General features: G+C 46.2%; 1 protein-coding gene across 3 annotated transcripts in view; it reads left to right on the forward strand.

The window, feature by feature from the left end:
* Window positions 1–6,273: 6,273 nt before the first annotated feature.
* The window catches only part of ntng2b (netrin g2b), a 65,834-nt gene continuing 49,252 nt past the window's right edge, over window positions 6,274–22,855 (forward strand). For all 3 annotated transcript variants that reach the window (XM_086053019.1, XM_086053018.1, XM_086053020.1), the window contains exons 1-2: window positions 6,274–6,675; window positions 9,365–9,877. In XM_086053019.1, the coding sequence (XP_085909145.1) occupies window positions 9,599–9,877 (279 nt within the window). In that variant the 5' untranslated portion in view covers window positions 6,274–6,675; window positions 9,365–9,598. The remainder of the gene's footprint in view (window positions 6,676–9,364; window positions 9,878–22,855) is intronic.

Here is a 22,855-nt window from a genome sequence, read left to right on the forward strand (position 1 = left end):
TTTTCTTTTTTCAGTCTGTGGTACTTGCGGTGCATGACAAGTAAAATAATCAGCCGTCCCCATCTTGTACTTCTAATTTCATGTACAGGAAACCACCGCGCCAAGGATAAAACAACCAATCAGAGACGGAGGCTGAGCTTGGCAGTGACCTCGGACTTCAGGAGCTTTTCTGAAACTAAGGTGGACTATCCACCTCCGTTAAAAAAAAAAAAAAAAAAAAAGGCCCAGAACCTCGCTTGCCAACAAGTGGGCATAGCCAAGACAAGCAAACAGAAGCAGACCGAAAGGATCTCAGGTAGCTGAGATGATTGTGTTGTACGGTACCCATTAGCCACGCTCTGGCTCCGCCCCTGCTACAGGCAACGCCAAAGGGGCTCGTCCCACCATTCGGCCGTTGCGGTCCATCCAGAACGTTGAATTGATTTGCTTGGGCTCCACTTTCAAATGGCACTGCTCACTGGTGTCAATGTGTTTGTAAACTGATAGCACCGGCTAAATATATCACATAATACCGTTACAACCCGTCCTATCCGTTTCTCCGCAATATCTCTGAGCTTGACCCGTGACCCTGCTGCATGAAATCCCAAAGACAGAAGCATGATTAGCTCCAATCCTCTGCTCTCTCACATGTACCCCACGCCCCTCCAGGAAGGACGGAAATAAACGCAAGACCGCCGCGAAACACAACACCGCTACGGTAAAAAAAAATTCAAGAATATGTTCTATGCAAGCCCACTAGTTGAAACAGGGCATTCTGATAAAATTTTGCGTTTGTTGAATAAGTGTTTATCCACTCGTTTTTAGCCATCTCGGGGGGCGGCCATTTTCTCACTTCTGTCGACTGAAAATGACATCACAACTGCTCACAACGACCAATTCAGAAATTGGTCAGCCGTGATTGGTCGACTGAAAATGACATCGCAACTGCTCAGGGCTCAGGTAACGACCGATCAGGGCTCAGCTTCAGAAAAAGAGGTCAGCCGTGTTTGGTCATTTTCAGTCGACAGAAGAGATAAAATGGCCGCCCCCAGAGATGGCTAAAAACGTCTGGATTAACTTTTATTCCGCAAACGCAATATTGATCAGAATGCCGTGTTTCAAATAGTGGGCCTGCATAGAACATATTCTTGAAAATTGGATTGGATTGACTTCTTCCTTAAGAGACATCATTGTTGGGTTCTTCAAATTGATCCGCAGGAACTTCTGTTACAGATCCGATACTACTTCCGAAGGCGGAAAACGAATGTTTGTACACAACGGTGACACGGAAAAAAAGCCCAAAAATGTCAACTTTTACAGGCACGTGAAAAGGCACGCTAAATGTTGCATCGTCGGTAACAACCGTCTTACTACCTCGAAAATGTACAATTTAATCAGAACAGTGACAGGCATTGTTTTTCACCGGCAATATGAAAGAGGCTAAAGAGCCACTTCCTATCCGAAACGATGACATCACCTGACCTTTCTGGCACAGTCACTTCCGATCAACTGGACGGGCGTTTTATGCAGCTTAGATGAATGCGTAACATCCACAGGTGACGCGGCAGCAGGGTCGCAACCTTTTGGGGCGGGGTGAGCGGATCAATGCGACCAAACGCTGCTATCGATCCAGCTGGATTTATCCCGCCCCCGCAATCGCGCCCCCACTCTCGCTCCCGAGCCCTCAAAGTCAACGCAAAGCCGTGGCAGTCGACGGGAAAAAGTGTAACCCGCTTGACCCGAGAGCAGCGGAATAAATCTCGCTCGCTCTCTCTCTCTCTCTCTCTCTCTCTCTCTCTCCCCTCGGCAGCTCGTTTAATGAAGGACATAATGGCTGAAGCGCTGTTAGCATGGCGGCCGCCAGGACGGTAAATCACCTGTCCCCCCTTGGGGGCGGGGTGTGCGGGGTGGCGCGCTTTGCAGCTGAACGGCAGGCGGTAAATCTGACACCGGCGTCACCGTCAATAGAGTCGCACTTTCACCAATTCACTGGACCAATTTACGCAGTCGCATTTCAAGTGATTTAAAGTCGGAACCGCCGCCAGAGATGGAAAAGAGCCTCGAATAGGTGCGAAAAGGGTTAAAGGCGGGTACATACCGCGTTGTGCAAAGCCAGCACATGTCTAGAGCAATCTTCCGACCAATGGCAGGGGATCCTCTCATTCCCTTTATAATCAGTGTTGTGGTCAAAGTTCTATGTTCAATGAATTGATCTAATCCACAAGGATTCAAAGGGTTCGATGCACACTCTTGTCATATTTCTGAATGAAATACGGTGAGAGCAGAATCCGTCTGCCTGCGCCTTGATCAAATCCACCAAAATCGTGTTACGCCACTTGCGCCACAACTTAGACCGGCTTATACCTGGTCTAAAGTCAAGTCTACTTTCGGCTCACCAAATTGTCAGGTGCGCCGTGGGCGTGGAATAGAAAAGGCCCTCCACCTCCAGCCGGAAAGCACAGAAAGGTGCAAATTTACAAACACGGTAAACTAAACAGAAATGAAGATGCGCCCGTTTTTGCGCCGAGCGCCTGCCTATGAAAATCGAGAGACAAGAGCGAGCAGTGTGACAGGGCCTTGACCCCCCGCCCCCCCTCATTCTGTCTCGGTTTCACATATACAAGACGGCGACGTGGGAAAAAAAAACATGGATGCTCAAGCCAGCAGAAATATTTGACCAATGAATTTGTTAGCGTCGTAAAGCCGTAATTGACTTTGACACGAATTTGGTCACATTCAAATCTTGACTCGTCCAGGACAATGACTCGGAAAAAAGACGACGGCTCGGTGTGCCGCCACGCCCGAAGCCTGCAACTTCAACACACTCAACTTCTGTCTGTGTGTGTGTGTGTGTGTGTGTGTGTGTGTGAGTGTGTGTGTCAGGTCTCCTGTGTGGCGCAGTTGGCCGGTGACTGCGCCTCCACGTCGGTGTCCTCGCACAATCGGTGATCGATGCAAACCTTGTGGAGGTGCCTTTCACACGCACACGCACGCGCACCGCCTCCGAAGGGTACAGTAACATCCTCCATCCTTCCAGCGCCATAAATTAGCGACAAAAAATCTTGTAATGTGTCTTTTAGTACGAAAAATGGCACGCTGCAGTATTTGACTTGCATCCTGACTTGCTTCGTCAGCATCTTAGCCACTAGGGGGCAGTACATTATATACACAGTGCATATTTTTTCCCCAATATGTTTTTTAGATATTATATATAGGTAACGATTTCTTTTTTTTTTTGGGGGGGGGGGCTGCTTGCTCCTTCAATATTTGCGCTTTCCCATTCTATTTATAATTGGCGTCAATTTATACGTGCATTTACACTATTGGCGGGCAGGCTTGGTCCAGATGCCTCCGCCACCGTCCACTGTAGACGCAAAACAAAACAAAAAAGTTCTTCACAGAGGATAAAGAATATTGTTAGCCTAATAGCATTTTTTTTTTTACTTGTTACAATATAAGTAAGAAAAAAACAAAAAAAACACTGTGCTTGCTAAAAATGATGTTTTATTTCGGTTCTTAGTAATTCAGGCGATGGCAATCCACAAAAGCTGAGCTGGACTAACAGGACTCCTTGTTTTATTGAACTTTTTTCCCCCCCTCATTTTCCACAAATGTTCAACTATTACTTAGCCACTGTGCTATCCGCCAAACAACTCATGTCGTCTTTGCAAACCAATTTTCCCAGATGACATCATTTTAGCACACAAATGTTTTTTGTCCACACACCGCCCGAAAAATGAGGATGAAACTCATGGCTGGGAAAAAAAAAAGGGTGGCATGGTAGCATCGATGCGGACTCCCTCAACGGGTCTGGCTTGTGGGAATGATGTGTGTGGGGGTGTGTGTCCGTGTGTGTGTGTACGTGTTTTGGGGTCACTGGGGGGCTTATTTTTGGCTTCCCCTGGGCGGCGACTGCACCTGATGCAGGTGAAGGGAGCACGGCTTCCAAGGTGAAACTTCTAACTAGGAGTTGCTAGGTAACCACTACACGCGTGTGGTGTGTGTGTGTAGTGTGTGTGCGTGTGCTGGTTGTTTGCCGTTTGAAGCACACGTTACGACAGGTGGCACGCAGTCTGATTCATATCTGGCCAATACGGGGAACAAAAGGCATGAAATATGACTCCATTTCAATAAACGGGGACGGACACTTGATTAGGTACACCGGCACTGTACGCTGGCATTTGACCGGTCGCCGGCCAATCGCAGGGGCGCCAAAGGACCACAAAGTTACCTCGAAGGCAGGGAAAGGGGAGGCGTTGGCGAGGTCAGTGCGGAACAAACAAGACGACGCGGCGAGCCCGTACGAGGACGGCAAAGGAAAACAGACATTTAGAGGAAGGTGGAAAACGTTGTTACGGATTCAAGAGTTCACTTCGAAATGTCAAACTCGGAAGCTCCAGATTCAATGAACACACGTTGAACTTCTAGACTTTATTTCTTATGATTGCAATTTGAAGTGATTCATTTGACAGCTACCCGTTTAGAAGATGAATCAATCAATATTTTTGATCATGGATGAACCGTTTGGTGCTACAATTGACCAAATGCTCAGAACTTCAGCGTCTCAGCAGTAAAAATTCGGAGATTTCTGTTGCTCTCGATGAAAGCAGACTGACTATCAGTGCGTTGAATGAAAACGAGGCGTTTACAAACTTCTACTTTTCCTTTGGAAAACAATGATTGGCATTTTTGCTGATTTTATGGCATGTGACGGACCAAACCAGAAATGGAATCATAAAAAAATGCCTGAGTGCATTTTCTGCTCTGCCCATTGTCCAGTTTTTGGATAAAAGGATGGACATTAAAACATGTTTTTGATATGATTCATTCATAGTCGGCAAAATAATCGACAGATTATTCGATTATCAAACGACTCTTTAGTTGCAGCCCTTATTGTAATATAAGTAAATATTTGCTATGACAGTGCCTTACTATTTTGTAGGAACAGTTTACAATAACAAATACAGTGTATTTTTATTTGTAATGATTTAAAGTAGTAATTACAAATGTTAAAATGTATAACTTACATTTGTGGACTGGGAAATGCCAACAAACGCAAAAAAAATGTTTTGGAAAATGTTATATTCATTCATCAGACGTAGAAAATCGAATTGTTAAAAAGTGTTTCCTACTTCAGTGTCTTATTTTTTTGCATCAAATCCAACTAACGAATTGAAAAACACATTTTGAAATATTGAAATTAGGTCACGGTTTTAGTTTGCATGTTTTTTAAATTCATAATATTTTTAAAATGCAAGAAACCTTAATACATGTTTTTGATGCAATAATTTCTTGTCACATTCTACAATCAACAAATGGATTTTTTTTGTATTATTTACATCAATAAATGAAAGAAATTAAAATGTGGCACGTAGTGGTTTATATGTAATATTTTTGAATTTATGCAACACTATTTTTTGAAATTTTCAGGTCACTTTAAAATGAGTTTATGTATGAAATGATCATCCTAATGAATTCTAATGAATACAAACATCATTTGAAAAATATGTAATTTGTGTCCAAGTTGTGTGCTTCTTTAAAATCCTGAGCAGATATTATTAATTATATACTTTTTTTTAAACTCTATCCTGCAAAAAGTATTTTTTATCATCATTGTGGTTTGGACATTTCATTTTCATTCATAAATTGAATTGAATGAGATCCCTCTAATTTATTAGGGCGGCTTCCAGGTGCATGGTATAGGAGGGTGGGGGGGGGGGGGGCGGCGGGTGAGACAAGGTGGGGGGGGAGAAATTCATCGCTCATCATGAACGCACCTCTGCAACTTTGAACTGCAACATTATTACACCGCTCCGTTATATTACCACCCAAAAGCTAATGTATTCATATCATTTTCGCGAGTGTAAAAAGATGTGTTAGATAAGGTCATTATGCGGGGGGGGGGGGGGGGGGATGTGTCGTTAGGCTGGTGGGTGTTGAAAAAAAGACATCTGCGAGGAGGAGGAGGAGGAGGCGTGCATCCGTGCGGCAGAGGCGTGTGCACACTTTGCATCGTTGCAGCTTGGGACCACCTGGGATAGGGATGGGATGGGATGGGGCGGGGCGGGGCGGGGCGGGGTGCACCGCCCCTGCTGGACGGGGATGAGGGTGGGTGGCTGAATGAGCGAGTCAGGGTGGGGGGCGTCAGGACCGGATAGAGATTGAAAGTGATGGGCAGACGGATTTAGGCTGGGTATTAGAGAGGGGGAGAGAGAGAGAGAGAGAGAGAGAGAGAGAGAGAGAGGAAGGGATGAGGAGGGAGGGAGGGAGGGAGGGAGGGATATGGGCGAGTGAGGGAGAGGAGCGAGCGCCCTTCAGCATCCCGCGTGAAGCTCGTAAAGTGTGCAAGAGGAGGAGGAAGAAGAGGAGGCGCGGTGAGGAGAGAGAGAGAGAGAGAGAAAGTGGGAGGGAGGGAGAGAGGAGGAGGAAGACGAGCAGCAGCCAGCAGCTTTTCCCTCCAAGTCCACATTTTCTACTTTTTGAGACTCCTTTCCGCGCCGTCGAGGACGTACTCGCTCTCGCTCTCGCTCTCGCTCTCGCTCGGCCGACCGCCCGCCCGCCCTAGCAAAAGACACTTTTGATTTTCATTTGGATTTGTCTTCTTCATGACTGACAGGAACGACCACAGCGGATGATCGACGCCGGTCCCGCCAAGAGAGGGGAGGACGGCGAGCGTCCCGCCGATGCGCGCGACCTGTAAGTGACGACGGGCCACTTGCGGGACTTTTGCGTTCCGTGGGCGATACGCGCGAGACACCGCAAGCGCAGCGCGGCGTTTTGCTCTTGCAAAGTAGGAGGGAAAGGGACGGACGGAGTGCTATACGGCAATGAGCCGGTTTGGATTGAACGTAGACGCACAACTCCACGTGCTCTGCTAAGTAGGGCATGGTGGGTCGGGTGGGGTGCGGCGGAGGGGTGGGGGGGATTACAGGAAGTCCCCTTTCAGTTTGAAATCAAGGCTGCCTAAACTTTGGATGCAAACGGCCACGTTGGCATTCTGAGACTGTCATTTAACAAAAAGGCAGAGGGGGTCCGATGGCCCCGGGACGGTACAAATTCGATCCATCAATGCAATGAAAGCAGTTCACTCTTGCTTTTTACCCCAAATACTTTTGGAGTTTTCCCCACTTAAAACGGTTTTAACAAATACACACAAGCGATATTTTCTTCAAAGCTTCAAAAACAGAGTATGAAGACGCTTCACGGCAACTTCCTGTATTACGTCGCTGTCCTGTGAAAAACACTTATCTCCAATTTTGGAAACTTTTTTAGCTTTCACTTTAATGCGATGTTTGTAATGCGGAAACATGATTCGTGTTAAATTAAGAAAATGAACAAAAAAAAATGGAGATAAGTGTTTTTCACATGACAGCGACGACTGAGGAAGTTCCGGTTCTGACTGTTATCGGGGTGGCCGTCGGGGTGGGTCGGTGTCCCGTATCCTAATAGAGCCGCCCCTGCATCAACCAGCGGCTGAGTCGCAACTCCATAGTCACAACCAGGGCATTTCACCCTTTACAGTTACTTGACCATGTGATCTGTTCACAAGTCGGACCTTAACATAGAAAGTGGAAGAAAATAGTTGTTTTATATATATATAAACATTTTTAGTAGCAGTGCTCGTCCCTATCAAGCGCATCCGCCCAGCCATGGGATGTGGGTGTCAGAAAAAAAATCACTACCCTGCCTCCCATTTTTTTTTTTCAATAAACACACCTCTTCAGATTTGTTTTTTTTAACTAAAATTATGTGCCCTGTTAAATGTAATTTTTAGTACATGACGCAGGAAAATTGAAGATGGGCCACAAATGGCCCCCGAGTCTTAGTTTGGACACCTCAGTCCTAAATGGATGAAAACAAAAAAAATGCTTCTTTTTTTTTCTCTTTTGACTGAATAAAGTTTGTTTTTTTTCCAACACACTGTGCAAAAAAGACCAATGAATTGTAAAATGTATCGTACAAATATCCCATAATTAAACTAGTGCAGTGTCATCCCCAAAAAGAGCACAAACAAGTTATTTCAATCCAACCCCTTCACATGTAATTGTGGAATCGGAAACTAAAATATAAACATATTCTCCATGTAAACGCACAAAAAAATACTCATACACAATACCTCATAGAAACACTAATATATATATATATATATATATAAATAGACACACACACACACACCCGAAATACTGTACATTAATGCCCCTTTGGCCACACCTACTCAGCATGTTTTTATCCATGTTTTTAAGAACGGCTTTATGGTTTAATTCCTCACTCCTACTCTGGCACAGCAGCTTTTTAAATAATTGAACGCTCTTGCGACAGTAGACGGACTCGATGGCCGCCACTCGATGGCCGCCACTCGATGGCCGCCACTCTGGGGCGCTGCCAGCCATTCGAGGCGCACCTCTTTCGCCGTGTCAGTGGCGCAAATTTAAAAATGGTCTTTTCCGTTGGTCGGTGACAGAATTGTCGTCACTCGACCAGTGTTGTAATAGTTTGGGACTTTTCATGACAGGTAGGTTGTTTTGTTTTGTTTTGAGTTTTCATTCTTAAATGGAGTTACTTTTAATTTGTTTTCAGAGTAGGTTTATTCGTTTTGATTAGTTTTAGTTTTTCCAAAAAAGCTTTGTTTTAGAGGAGTTTCTATTAGTTTTAGTATTGGTTTGATATATTTTTTTAATTTATTTAGTGTATTGAAAAGTGTTTTGTAGTAAAAACTCAAAAACGTTTTTTTTTAAAAAAAAACACAAAAAAACAAACAACTATCCACCAATTAAATAAAAGTACCGTATTGCAGTCCACATACTTTTAAATAGAATAAGTGCCATGGCTTCATATTGCTTGTCAAGTTAGATGCATTGCAACTTGAACGTCTTGAATAAAGCCTGGATGGTCTCGCTTGCCCAGTCGCCAGCTTCTAAAGCGCGTTTGTGGCTTGAATTCCCGTTGAGAAGTACGAGTAGCAAAGCACAAGTTTCAACTTGCCCATTTGCTTATATCAGTCAGCCATAGTCAAAAGGGACGGACGGACGGACGGACGGACGGAAAGTGTTTGTGGTTTCTTTGGCTGCGACTTAAAGCCGGTTGTCCTGTGTACTATTTCTCGCAAAAATGATGTCCAGAAGTTTTTCAGGGTTTAGCCTTTTTCTCCGTGGGAGGGGCTCCAGCTCTCCCATTCCCAGTTTCCAACGTGGACTCGTCCCATAATATCCAATGAATCGTTCTTATCGGAATTGATCAGAACCCCCCCCCCCCCCGTCCCCCTTTGAAAGCCTTCAGACGACCAGTCCTGGGTGTGCTCCAGCTCACCCTAAGAGGATCATGTAAAGACGTTTGCTTTGAAAACGAACAAAGACGGGTGTAAACTTGTTCATGTCCCACCCCGCAGGACAATCACGAGGGCCGGATCCAGCCGGGGACGCGGCCCCACCCTCGGACCTGCGTGAACGCCACCCCGACTCCCGGCGGCACTATGGTTAAAGTGCACGCCCGGATCATTCCGCAAAAGCTGACCCCGAAACCCCAAGCGAGAAAGGAAAAGTGTCCCGGATCCGCGGGGGACATTTGCAGTCGCTTCATCATCGGCCAGTGAAAGTCGAGCCGGGATGTCCGACGTCTCCCTATGATCGGCGCCCCATGCGCGTCCCCCCTCCGCCGAGCACCGACCGCCGCCCCGCCTGCCATGCTCCTTCGGGTCGCCCTCTTGCTGCTGCGCTGCTGGGCCTCCGCGCTGGGGGGCCAGTACGAACTGTGCAAGTCTCTGGTGAGCACCGATGACGGCTCCGTGTGGGAGCACTACGCGTGCCAGCCTCGGGCCGAGTCCATGAAGGACTACATGAGGATCAAGGTGGACCCGCCCGGGGTCACGTGCGGAAACCCGCCCGAGAGGTTCTGCACCCTGGTGAGTTTTTTTTTGTGTGTTTTTTTTGGGGGGAGTCGAGAGAACTCCAAAGTGGTGGGGGGGCGGGTTGTGGGGGGCTTCGGCCCCAGGTATCCAACGAGGCAGTCGGACATTCATTCCGAGTGTGACTGAAGATTAAAAGGAAAATGAAGTTAATTGTTCGTCCGGCCCACCCTTGCACTAAATGTACTCACACTCTGTACTTAAATAGAAGTCCAAATACTTCAAAAACTCCAGTAGAAATAGAAGGTGGAGTTCTTTATGTTTTGTTTTTTTTTTGGACTTGGCTAAAAGGGTGCCCAGAAATGCACTTTTGCATCTGGCATGAGTCACTCCTCCCCCAATAAATCACAACGTGATTGCCTTCATTCGCATCAGTGGTTAGCCAACGCAAATGCGCTGCGCGGTTAGCTAGCTAGCTATGTCGACACCCCCGAAAATGTATCCTCACTTGATGTCACGCTTTACAAAACAGCATGGAGTCCTTATTTAGGTCGCGGATGCCCCCCACCAACCGCGAGGAACCCCCTAAGTCTGTTAGCTTGCGAGCTAGCTAGTGGCTAGCGCCGCTGTTCATCCGGACACACTGCGCTTTCACTTTAGGCGGACTTTAAGGAGAAATTCATTTTCACTGTCAATTATACATACATGACCCATTTTGATAACTTAGTAGAGCGGGGAAAAAAAAAATGAAAACACAGGGAACGTTGCTTCTCCGAATCCGTTGTCGTCGTTCATGCAGGTAAAGTGCAGGTACCTGAAAAATCCACTTAAGCAGAGTAACAACGTATTTGCACTTGCTTACGTCCCACCACGGAAAATTAGCAGGAAGCTTAAACGACACGCAGGCACGGGTGATTTAATTAAGATCTCCGGGGTTCTTAGCTAGCGCCATGACATAAGTGTTGGCATGGCGTCCGTCTCATGGGGTGTGGCTTGCAAACAAACGCATGACAGTATTCCCCCACTATATCACAGTTCACCGTTTATGCCCCGTTACTTTGCAGAAGTCTCCTGCCATCTTTTATCGAGGCGGACAAACACACGAATACAAAATGAAAACACTCACAACGAGCTGCTGCGGATCACAAGTGGCAGATTAAGTTCCTGACATCGGCCACTTGGCCACGCCCAGATTTTCGCCACTCACATCTGGGCTCGGTTCACTGTGGTTTTGCCAACGAACGGAATGCAAAGACTGACCTTTTTTTTTTTTTTTTGTCGACTGCGCGGCAAGGACAACGAAGGGCAAAGCTCGGCGGGAAAACTCGTTAAGATGTCAGCAATATTTAACGCGCCCCGGCCTGCGGGCCAGCCCCCCACCCTCCGCGCAGGCTGAAGTATTCATATATTCAAGCTTTATGGACGAGAATTAAGCAGCTACCCGTCAGTAGAAAGTCACCGGGACCCGTCTCGTCAGCCGCGAGCCCCAAAGTCTGAAAACGAGACGTAGCGCGGCGGTTTTTGCGTTAACAAACAAGCTGTCATCTGCCGTCGCCGTTCGCATCCGACAGGATGCGGCGGACACTTACTGGTTAATGATTTGTTTCGTGTGGGCCAAGCGGAAACAAGTCTGCAGAAAGCCTCTCGGATGGCTCCTCCAGAGGGGAGGGGGGCGCTTGGCGGGGGGTGGTGCTTGTAGCCCAAGACGGCCGTGACGTATTGACAACCAACCCCCTTAATGGCTTGGGCCTGGAAAAGTTCTGCTCGTGAGTGAGCTTCGATGAAATATTGATGGGCTCCTTAATGGGCTTCCTTACAAGGGTCGGCCGGCCCGGCGACGGCCCATCCGCCGGGCTGATGAGAAGGTGGGAGGGCGGGGCGGGACGGGACGGGACGGGACGGAGTGAGGTCCGAGCCGGCGCTTCAACCCGGCGTCGGAAGCGCCCGGTGGCGGAGGCGAAGACGGCGGCGGTGCGCCGAGCTGGAGAAGCTGAGCCCTGACAGTTTCCTTGGCAGGTGAGGCGCGATGAGTGGGCGTCATCCGCTGACTCATTTATGACGACCATCTGAACGGCTCTTTTGCCAAAAAAAGAAAACTTTCACTTTCGGTACGTCTGATAAACTACATCAGGGAATGGAGATCCAGTGAGCTTCTCTCCTATGTCCTCGTTGGGACGTGTACCTGTTCAGGTGTTACTTTTAACTTCCACTTTTAACGGCTCCATTCTCGAGTTCTGGTGTTGCCAAATAACACTCAAGAAAGTAAGTCTCTATCCACTTTTGTTTTTGTTGCCTTAAAATCCATGCTATTTAACACTGGCAAACACTCGTCATCATTCTCAAACTTTGAAGTCCGTCGTTGCTGACGAAACCTAAGCGAAGACTCTATGTCCCAACTGACTTTTTCTTCCGTTGAAATCGGCGCTATCAGCATCCAACACTTGGGCTAGTAACATAAAGTAACTGTTTAACATGCGACACTTGGTTGCTTCGAGTAGCGCCGACAGTAGTAGTGTGACTCGATCCATTTTTCACACGGGGTTATGATTTGCTTGATTAAAAATAGACTTTACACTAGGGATTTAACGATTCACTCAAGCCCCGATTCGATTCGATTCGATTTTCAGTTCCCGATTTTCGATTCGATTCGATTTTTTAAAAAAATTGCTACCACACTCGTGTGGTTCTGCAGCCATCCACCAACGCAATACGCAATGATGTTTGGCGCAAGCGCATCATTTGATCTACACATTCAAAATGTGCTATGCATCTGGACTGAAATAAACGTTTCAAGAGATCATTTTCCAGATGAATTTAAGCAACTCGATTTTCGATTGATTGAATCGATGAATTGATTAATCGGGGAGAATCCATTATAAATCACTTTTCGATTAATCGTTACATCCCTGCTTTGCGCAGATCTGACGGGCAGATATTTAGCATCTTATGCAAAATCGGTGATCGGCTGTAATGTCATCATCATTTGCCCAAAATGTCATCATTGGATCAATGACGTCATAAAAGAAGACATTGCAGCTCGTTCACTCCAGTGACGTTCTGTGCTGACATCGTTATTGATCCGAGAATTCCAATCTGATGTTTTTGTTTTCAAATCGTTCGAAATCATTTAGAGTGTGAGGCCATTAAAACAAAACAAAAAAAAACCCCAATGACGATCCAGTCTCTGCGGCAGCAGAGGATGTCATTTATTTTCGGACAATGTCGCTATATTCGATGCTGGTGTACGACGATTGGCCAAAAATGTCTCTCAATCCACTTTTTTGCATTCTAATCGGATGAGCATCATTCATCTCTCCGTCAGATGATTAATTAAAGTGTACGCACGTCAGGGAACGGAGGTGCATTTATCCTATCTCCTTGTCTACCGTGTTGGTATCCAGATCATTTATTTACAGGAAAGAAGCTTTTTTTCCCCCTTCTCGCTTTCTCCCACTTTCCCCGCCTGAAGGATTTGGCAGCTGTACAGAAAAGTTGTACTTCTTATTTAATTGCCGCACATTTGCATGCAATCCCACAAGTCAAGGGAAAAGTTGGGGCACAGGAAAATTGGAGGGGGGAGGGGGCGAATCACCCTATGGGCAGAGCTGCTCGTCTTTAATAAGACTTCACACAAGCGAGTGCGGGGAAAGATGCAAAATTGTTGTTCTACCAACGCCTCTCAGTTTCCTCCTTCACCCCGTGACAGCGTGTTCCTAAAAACTGGAGAGGATTCAGGGAGTTTTTGATGTGACGGTGCGCTATCCCTGCCTGCTTTCGCTTTTACTGTACTTCCTCCACGGGGAGGCTTCTGTTTTTTTTGTTTTTTTTGTTGTTTTTCTTACTTCCCGCCGATTTCGCTCGTTATTTTTTCTTCTTTTTCGCCGCGAGTGCAACGAGCCCCGCCAAGCAAGCGGGTCCAGCGTGTTCGTGTGTTGGCTTGTGTCGATGCGACGCGGCGGCGGCGGCAAAAAGCTTTGGACTTGCTCCCGTGCTGTAGATGGCAGTTAAAATCAAGTCAATAGCTAGCGGAAATGGATTAGCTTGAATACGAATTTGCGTTCCGGCAAGGAGGGAAGACAACCATTTGCTTCTCTTTCCTTTAATGATACTGTACAGTGAATTCAGAGATGTGTGTCAAAATGTTGGAAGATAATTGCTACTGTATGGACAGCATTGACTTTTGAAGATAAAGCATTCAAACTATTTGCCCGATATTTGGGCGAGGCTAAGTTTGGTGCCCGTACGGGCGCCCGGCACGAGTCGCCCCTCCCCCGCTGAAAAAAGAACTTGAGCAACTTTGGTTGCTCAGCGATGATCTGACACAATTGTCACATGCAGTTAGCTCGCTAGCTTAGCTCGCTAGCTTAGCTCGCTAGCTTAGCTCGCTAGCTTAGCTCGCTAGCTTAGCTCGCTAGCTTAGCTCGCTAGCTTAGCTTTCATCCCAAAAACGTATCTTCCCTTTGGGTAGTCGCTTTAGAGCACCTCGTTGTCAGTGAGTACATGCCATTATGCCAAGAAAGGCAGAAGAGTGAGGAGGGAGGATTTTTTTTATTATTCTTTTAAATTCCGACGTGACGACCAGCATGTGGACTGAGGCTTCGGGTTGGCACGGCAACAGGAAAGTCGCCTTGCGCTAGCGTATTTGCCTCGCGCTAGTATTTAGCGTAATTGCCGATGTCATTTTTTTCTTGCAAGGTTTTTGGAAAACACGTAAAATAGCAAAAGACTTTGATTCACCGTGACTCAGATGATGTTTTTTTATTGCAAAGTTCAAAATACTTGGGCAAATACGCTAGTCGACTAACGATACGTGAGACGCGCAGAAATCAATGTAGGATTGTATACACTCGCCACCCGAGTTGCGTGCGTGCGTCGCGCGGGGCGCGGCGTCGGCTTGCGGCGCCCAAGAGCCGAGCTCCGCCAAGCGGGACCATCGAGTCGATACCAACTTAATCAAAAGCTTTCAAGAGGGTCGCTTGCTACGCGGGCTTCGCGGGCCAACCTTGCCATCCGGCGTTTCGCTCCGGCTCCGGGCCGGCGCGGGAACGTTAGCGCGCGCCTGAGTCGGGCCCGTCAAAGAGACAAAAACAACACGGCTCCCTGCTCCACAACGCCCGTTTTAGAAGGCGGCAAGCAGCCAGCTCTAAAAATAGACATGAGAAGGGAAATAGAGGGAGAAGCAGGAGAGGGGAGGAAGCAAAGAAAAAGGAACGGGCAGGACGACGACAGCTGGTGGAGAGGGTGGGCGCGTCCCAGACCGGGCCGGCGGCCACGCTTCCTGCCGCCGACCCCGCGCGGGCCCCCCGCCAGGCCAGCTGTGGGCCTTCAAGGCCGCGGGAAAGGGCAGCCCCGAGCCCAGCGGCCAACTGTACGCCGCGCCTCCCTTGGGGGGGGGGGGGGGGGGGGGGGGGGGGGGGTTGGATAGCGTCCTAATATGCCCCCCCCCCCACGGTGGGCTGGGAGCATAGGAAGGGATGCGGCTTCCAATGTGACGTGTTGGCATAATGCGAGGCTAGTTCTAAGTGAGATTTGTGCCTAAGCGAGGCACGACTAAGAGGGATCGGCCACAGGGGCTTACACACGTTGTACGGCACGTTGCGGGAGTGTTTGGCGCTGACGGCTCGCAGTGAGCGGGGAACCAGCTCGATGCCAAACACTTGACTTTGGGCTGTTTCTGAGTGTTTTTTTTTTTTTTTTTTCATGATAATCGTTGTTTGGTTTTGAAATTCAGATAACATGTTTGTCAGTTTTTAATCGTTTTCATTTTTTCGAAAATGCTTTGCTTTTCATTTTCATTAGTCTTAGTATTTGTGAGGGGGACCGCCGATTGATCGGCCAGTCGATTAAATTGCCCTGATTTTAGCACTATGAAAATTGAAAAAATCTGCCGGAAAGTTATTTGACATTTTTTATAATTAAACAGAGAATAGTTGTAATTTTTTTAATTTAGAGCATTTTTTGGAGTGCAAGATATAAAAATATATAATAAAAAAAGAGGTCACAATAAGTGTTGCATCATAAAGTAAACTACAACACTTGGTATGGCCACATATTAATGCTGAAATAAATATATTTAAAAATCAATGCGGAAAAAACGAAGGATTTTCATTCATTTCAGGATTCATTTAGGTTTCATTTAGCTATCGTTTTATTTAAAAGCACTCTCGTTTTTGTTCTCAAGGCTTAAATACAACTTTTTTTTATTTTTATTGTCCTTTTCATTCAGTTTTACACAAGACAGTCACAAAGTACAAATCTCCCGTTACTTTCCAACCCAGCTAATTAAGCACGCATACCACCAACATTCGCTTTCAGCGCCCGTTGAAATCCCCCAACGTAAAGATGGACGCCATCTGCGTGCCAACTTGCAAATTATTTGCAGGTGATGAAAAGTGCACGAAATATTTGTTTCGCCTACATAACATACTCACATGCGGCATTCTCAGCATGAAAAAAATCTCACAAGACAAAAATGAACGTCATAAATGAAAAAGCAATATCCTTCGCTTTTGCCCCTCTGAGGCCTTTTTAACGGGAGGGTCATTTCACTTGATGTGCCCCCCCCAAAACAAAATATATTGGGTGTTTGCTCAGCGTCCCTTATACACTTTATTCCCCTTGCTGGCCATATAACTTATAGGACGTTGCGGAAGTGGCCGAGACGGTCAGGAGATGAGTAAGGAGAGGAAGAGGCAGGAATGCTGTGTCACCACTGGCCGAGTGGACATGTTAGCATAGCTCGGGGAAGACTATATGGGGAGAAAAAAAAAAAAAAAATCGAAATAAATGAGTGCTGTCAAAAGATTAATCGCGATTAATCGCATTTTTCAACGACATTTTTTACAAAAGTTCCAGCACCCTCTGGGGGTTAGTTTATTAGTGCAGTTTGATTTGATGCCGCCTGTGTTTAAGATCCACGCTAATCGCCAGTACGAGCCCATGACTGGCCAAGTCTATTTCTTTGTGAATATTGCTATTATGTACAAAAACAGAATATTGTGATGTTATTTTTATTTTTTATTTTATTTTTTTACAATATCGTGCGATTTTTATTTATAGCCAGCCTCCCCACAATATCGTGATAATTATCGTATTGCGTGGTTCATATCGTGATATGATCGTATCGTGACATTGGGACATTGTGACATCCCTAGTAAAGACATAATTAAATATGTCACAAAGAATGAAAAAGCTTGTGCATAATGATTAACTCATTGCGCCGCCTCCTGGTGTGTTTTACTTGGCCAGCGGGGACCGGGATAATACAGTCATGCAGACAAACGATGAATTTCACTCAACTAAAGCGAGTCAGCAGTAGTAGTCATTTTTCACAGAGGATAAAGACCTGTGAGTATTAAATTAAGTTGTATATAATGCAGCAACACATGTGGTGTGTCTACGTGTGTTGCTGCACCTGTTGTGTTCAAACATACGTTCCTTATAACACTGCAACATAGTTCCAAGGAGTTAGCCCGTCTATGGGCTTTTGTTTTGTTTAGTTTGACATTAAACTTCAACTGGGCGTCACAGACAGCTTGAAGACTCTTTTGGGGTATTTATATATTTTAAAAGAAAAAAAACCAAACAACTGCCACCATACAGCTGAAAGAGCTCAAACGCGTGAGCCGGGTCACTCGTATCTCAAGACGGCGCCGTATATATGCGCTGCAAAATATGAATAGTATATTGAGAGCAAATTTAAAAATACATATTTTCAGTTGTTTCAGAACAACCAAAACAGGAAGTCGCTTAAGGCCGGGGAATCATAGCGGCTGTTGTCCTGGAGACGGGATGGCGGGGAGGATAATTGCTGGAGGGGCTTAGCAGTGCGGGCCACCTGCCGCAGCAGTTGGCTGGGATCTGTGTGTGAGTATGTGTGTGTGTGTGTGTGCGTGCGCGTGTGTGTCCTGGCATAGATACACTGAGCCGATGCTGGCAGCGCAGGACACGAAGGACATGCAGGGCACACAAAGGGCTTAAATGCAACCTTGCGTCCCTCGTGGGAAGGGGGGTGGGGGACGCAAAAAAAATAAATAAAAAATGCCCCGCCCTCCCGCACAGTATATTACTTCACATCCATTGACGTTAATCCTCACAGAAGGTCACAAAAGGCTGACGAAAGTCATTTTAACCAAAGATGGCGCAATTTGGCATCCACGTGTACATTTTTTCACGCATTACACCGAGTGGTACCTGGAAGTTTAATTCATGGCGTTGACCCATTTCGTCGTACAGCAAATTCATGTTCCCCATTCAAATGAACTGGAATGACATTCATCCGTTCCAGCCCCGTAAAGTATATAAAAATTGATTGATGCATTATCATTATTATTTCATTTTATGACCGTGTTTGGCTGCTTGTCCCATTCAATAAACATCTGGAAATGCATTGGTGGGTGTGGCTTGCAACTCAAATTCTGGCAAAAAACATACAAAATGAAAAAAAATAAATAAATAAAAGACAAATCAAAGGCTTGTAAGTAAGTCAGGGTCCCACTATATTTGTTTTCACAATACACTATATAAGGTCCCAGCTCACCTGTTTTCTTGCCTTGGTCACCTTCCGTTCCGTTCGCAATGCGAGCCCGAAGGCGCTTTGACGTCAATTTCGGGCGACAGCAGCGGCTGGTGCAGGACAAAATGGCAGAAAATGGAGTGATTCATCTGCGGAATTGTTATTCCACAAGTGCAATATTAATCATAATACCGACGTAGAACATCCTGTTGCAAAGACAAAGTTTGCCTTGCGTCCCTCTTATACTCCTTATCGACAGAGCTGAGTGCTATTCATTAGGTTTATGAAAGCATTTGGCGTTTTCTCGACTGAAATTGTCAACATTCAGTTCGAAGAAGGCTGCACAGGTAAGAGAAATTCAATCCAAAAACGTATCGATGTCGATTTTTAATTTTTTTTTTCTTGGGGGCGGGGGGAGGTGCCGGCAACGTTCGAAACGGACTTTGGCCATTTGTGCCCAGCGGCTCCGCTACATGCGAAAGGGAAGGCGGACGAGGCGAGTCTGTATCTGGGCCAGTTGACAGTGGGATCGCTTTCAATAGGATTTGCAGGTGGAGGGTCATCGCAGGAACAACAAGCCGGCTAATCCTGTCCGCTGTGTGTAAAAGCGTGTTTGAGCCGAGGTCACGAGAAGCGCCGGCGGAGGGCACCACAAAACACACTCAAAGCATTTCACCCCAACAACTCTCCTACTTGGACGTGCGCTCAAGTCTGGTTCACGCTCCAGACCCGCCCGCCATATGTGACAACACACACTTTCGAGAGCTCATTTAAAAAAAAAAACACATTTCAATTTGGCAGAAGATAAAGAATACATGCCTGTGAGTATTGTTGCATTGCCTGTGTTAGAGCACCGTTGAAATATTTGTTGTTTACAGTGTTATAACACCAACACATACAGCAGATATGGCGTTTTGTTAGCATCGAGCTAGCGGGCGTTCAAAGCCATGTGCTTGTTTTAAATACGCAATGTGTAATTGTCTGGTTTATCTTTATTGTGGCAGAAACTTCAACCGGGCAGGGGTGGCAATAAACGGCTTTTTTTTGGGCCAAATGATGGATCGTATCTCGAAAAACTTGTAAGTCATCTCAAGGCGCGGCGCGTTCCTTAGCCGTGCTCTCGCCCTGCTGACTTCAAGCAGTTTGTCACTCCAAGGTGGAAGTTTCCTGTAACACTGAAACTATTCAAGCAAACCACATGCTTTTGTCGACCCAAAGTTTGCTCACACACAAAAACAATGCAAAGACACAAGGCGAAACGCTATAGATTGGCTAAAACGAGCATCGATGTCGGGCTAATTCGAAACCGTCAGACAGCTGCTTTAAAGCGGAAGTCAACGCAAACATTTTTTTTTCTCCAGAATATGTTCCATGCAAGTCCACCGGTTGATACGGGGCATTCTGATAAATATTGCGTTTGCGGAATAAGTGTTAATCCGCTCGTTTTTAGCCATCTCTGGGGGCGGCCATTTTGTCACTTCTGTCGACTGAAAATGACATCACAACTGCTCACAACCACCAATCACGGCTCAGATTCAGAAAACAGCTCAGCCGTGATTGATTGCGCTTTAAGACACACGGAGCAGCAGCACATCCACACAGCAGATATTATTCACAAGCATATCGTCGTTGTCCTGTGAAAAACATTTATCTCCAATTTTGGAAACTTTTTAAATTTTCACTGCCTTATTTTACTCAGTGTAACGCAGAAACATGATTCGGGTCAAAATAAGAAAATGAAAATGAAGAACTTTTTGTGTTTGTCCAAGAGTTTCTATTTTCACATGACGTAACAGGACCACTTTGGATCCATTCTCAGGTCTGCTTTAAAACAGCCCCTAAACCAAAGTCCACGGGCTTAAGTACTGATAGAGATCCGTGTCTGAGTCAGTGCGAGGGGAGATAATTATGTTATCCGGATGGCCAAGGCGAGCATCCATGTTGCTCCGGTGCGGCGCGAGACGGATTATTTTGCAGCTACGCCGCGCTTTCACTCAGCCGTCTTAGGATTCTCCATCATCTCAAACGCTGCCTCCTTCTGTCTCCACTCGGCGGAGTTTGCCCGCTCGCTGCTGTGGAAGTAAATCAGATGATGGAGTGTGCCTCGAAGCCTTGAAGGGTTGCGCTGTAAATTTGGCTTTTGCGACCAAGACCACTACCTTGGCTGTGAGTGACAGCTCACTTCCGCAAAACAAGCGCATGCAGCTTCACGGAAACTGATGTCCAGTAGCGGTCGTAAAACCGAAGTGTGTGTGCGTGTGTGCGCGCACATTTGTATATGGCGGATACTCCGCGAAAGTTTCAGAAAAGCCCCTCAAGTCCAAGGTAATAGGTCAGAGCGCAGTGGTTTCGGAAAAGAAGAGATCATTTCATTCGTGTATATTGATGTAACCATTCACCGAAAAAAGATTTCAAATCCACTGATTAGAATATGAATCGAAGTAAAAAAGTACAAATCGATTCGCACCGCCAGGTTGATACAACATAACTTCTAGGGCTGGGATGATAGACTTTTGTCTCCATAAAACTCCATTCACAAAGCTCAACTTTAAGGCCCTCAAATGTTCCAAAAGTGAAGTAAAAGAACATGCGGAACATGACATAAGGTATCGAAAGTATCGATACTTCATCAACGTATCGATAGGTATCGGCATAATACGTATCGCGATACGATATTTTTTTTTCCCAGCACTAATAAATACAGATGTTGAAAGTACAACTTTGATCACAAATGGATTAGTAATGTTCACAGTCAAGTCTATTGTGCATTTATTTATTTTCATGTTTAGTTCTGGCACTAACAAAACACTGAGAAGATAAAAACGTAGTCAAAGTTACTGCCTGTAATAAGAACAAAGTGCAGATGTTAAAATACAACATCTTGTGGTTATAAAATGAGTCATTCATTTAGACAAAAAAAAAAAAAGATTTTAAAAAATCGAATCGAAATCGGGGCTTGAGTGAATCGTTACATCCCTAGTCATATAATGCTGTGGGGTGACACTAACAGTTTGATCAAATACTACTGTTAAGTACTCATTAAGAATCTTATTGCTTTTAGCACCTCCGTAAAAAAAAAGCAGCAATTGTTGAACGTAAAAAGCCTTGCATTTTCAGGCAAGATTCCACGATTCCTCTTCTCAGTTCTTGTGACTGTCACGCTCATTAGCTGGCTTTGGGTGTTGTTGTGGCGTGCATGTTCAAGTACCCGCCGCCTGCTGAGCGTACAGCGGCCGCTCGCTACAAAAAGAACAAAAGTACAAACAATATTAAACGTCGGCGGGGGGTAAGAGAACTGACACGTGGGAGATTCGGAATACAATCTAATTGGGGGGGAGGATGGGTGCACGCTTTTTGAGTCGCGTTAACCAGCCGGTAATACGACAAAACCTTAATTATAAACGCATCGGATGAAATGTGACGTAAGTTGCTAAGACGCTCTACTTTTGAAAAGGGCAGACGACGTCAGGCCAACGTACCGCAGCACCATCAGCGACTCCCGTCAGGGTAATGCGCTACTTTATACATGTCAGATGGATCCAAACACGGGGCCGTAAAACACAATGCAAAAGCGTCATAAAAACCTGTAGTAAAAGTATACAGCTTATCGCGTGGCGCTCAAAATCCGCCAGATGAGCGTGGAATCGCAACGGCTGATAGCAAGAGGGAGGAGGGTTATTTTAAGACTCTCCATCAGGAGCTTGTTAAGCGGGGCGCGCTAACATCCAAAAGGAATATTGCATTAGCCGCGGCCGCGAGAAGAAAGAGCATAACGTCCGCCATAAAATTTCATTCCAGGTAGTAGGCCGGCCGAGAGGGAAACGGCCGTCGCCATCGCCGTTGAAATAATCCGTCTCCAATACGTGGAAACGTTAACTCGCGATTGCGGCGGATGTGACTAACCCAGCCAGACAAATAACGTCAATTACCGAGCCCCCTTTTGATCCAATGAATGGCTGTAACTAAATGTTGGGAGATAATAATCGGCCTCTCTCAGTCTTGTGAGTGTACCCGCGGGGGGGTTAATGATCATTACCATCGCGATAGCATCTTTTATCGCGCAAATGAAGCGCCGGGAGAGAATGAAAGAGAGAGAGAGACGGCTGCGGGGATCTGTGGGATTTCTTTGTGTAAATATTGAACTTCTGCGCTGATGTAAAATGTCAGACAACTGGCTTACAGCGGAGCGCTACATCTATTTTACAGAAATATCCGCCAGGCTCGCAATACGTCAGGCCGGCTAATCCGCATCGGGGCATCCCGGGATTTGAGGGATGTAACAGGATGATGAAGTCTGTTTAGCTGACACGCTTTCAATAGTGGGCCCCTGGAAGGAATTTCTTGCCGTGCCTCACAGTCAAAGGTTTCGGGTTAAAATCTCCCGCTTGACCGGCGACAAATCCGGAGCGTAGTGAATCATCCGGATCGACTCCAGATCTGAACCCGGAACGCGAGAAGTGGTCAAGAAAGTGGATGGAGGGAACGTTACCCTTCCTCCATTGGCAACCAGTCAGGGTGCT

Source organism: Filicampus tigris, chromosome 15 (assembly GCF_054856515.1).
Source record: "Filicampus tigris isolate MCC_2025a chromosome 15, RoL_Ftig_1.0, whole genome shotgun sequence".
NCBI classification, from domain to species: domain Eukaryota; kingdom Metazoa; phylum Chordata; class Actinopteri; order Syngnathiformes; family Syngnathidae; genus Filicampus; species Filicampus tigris.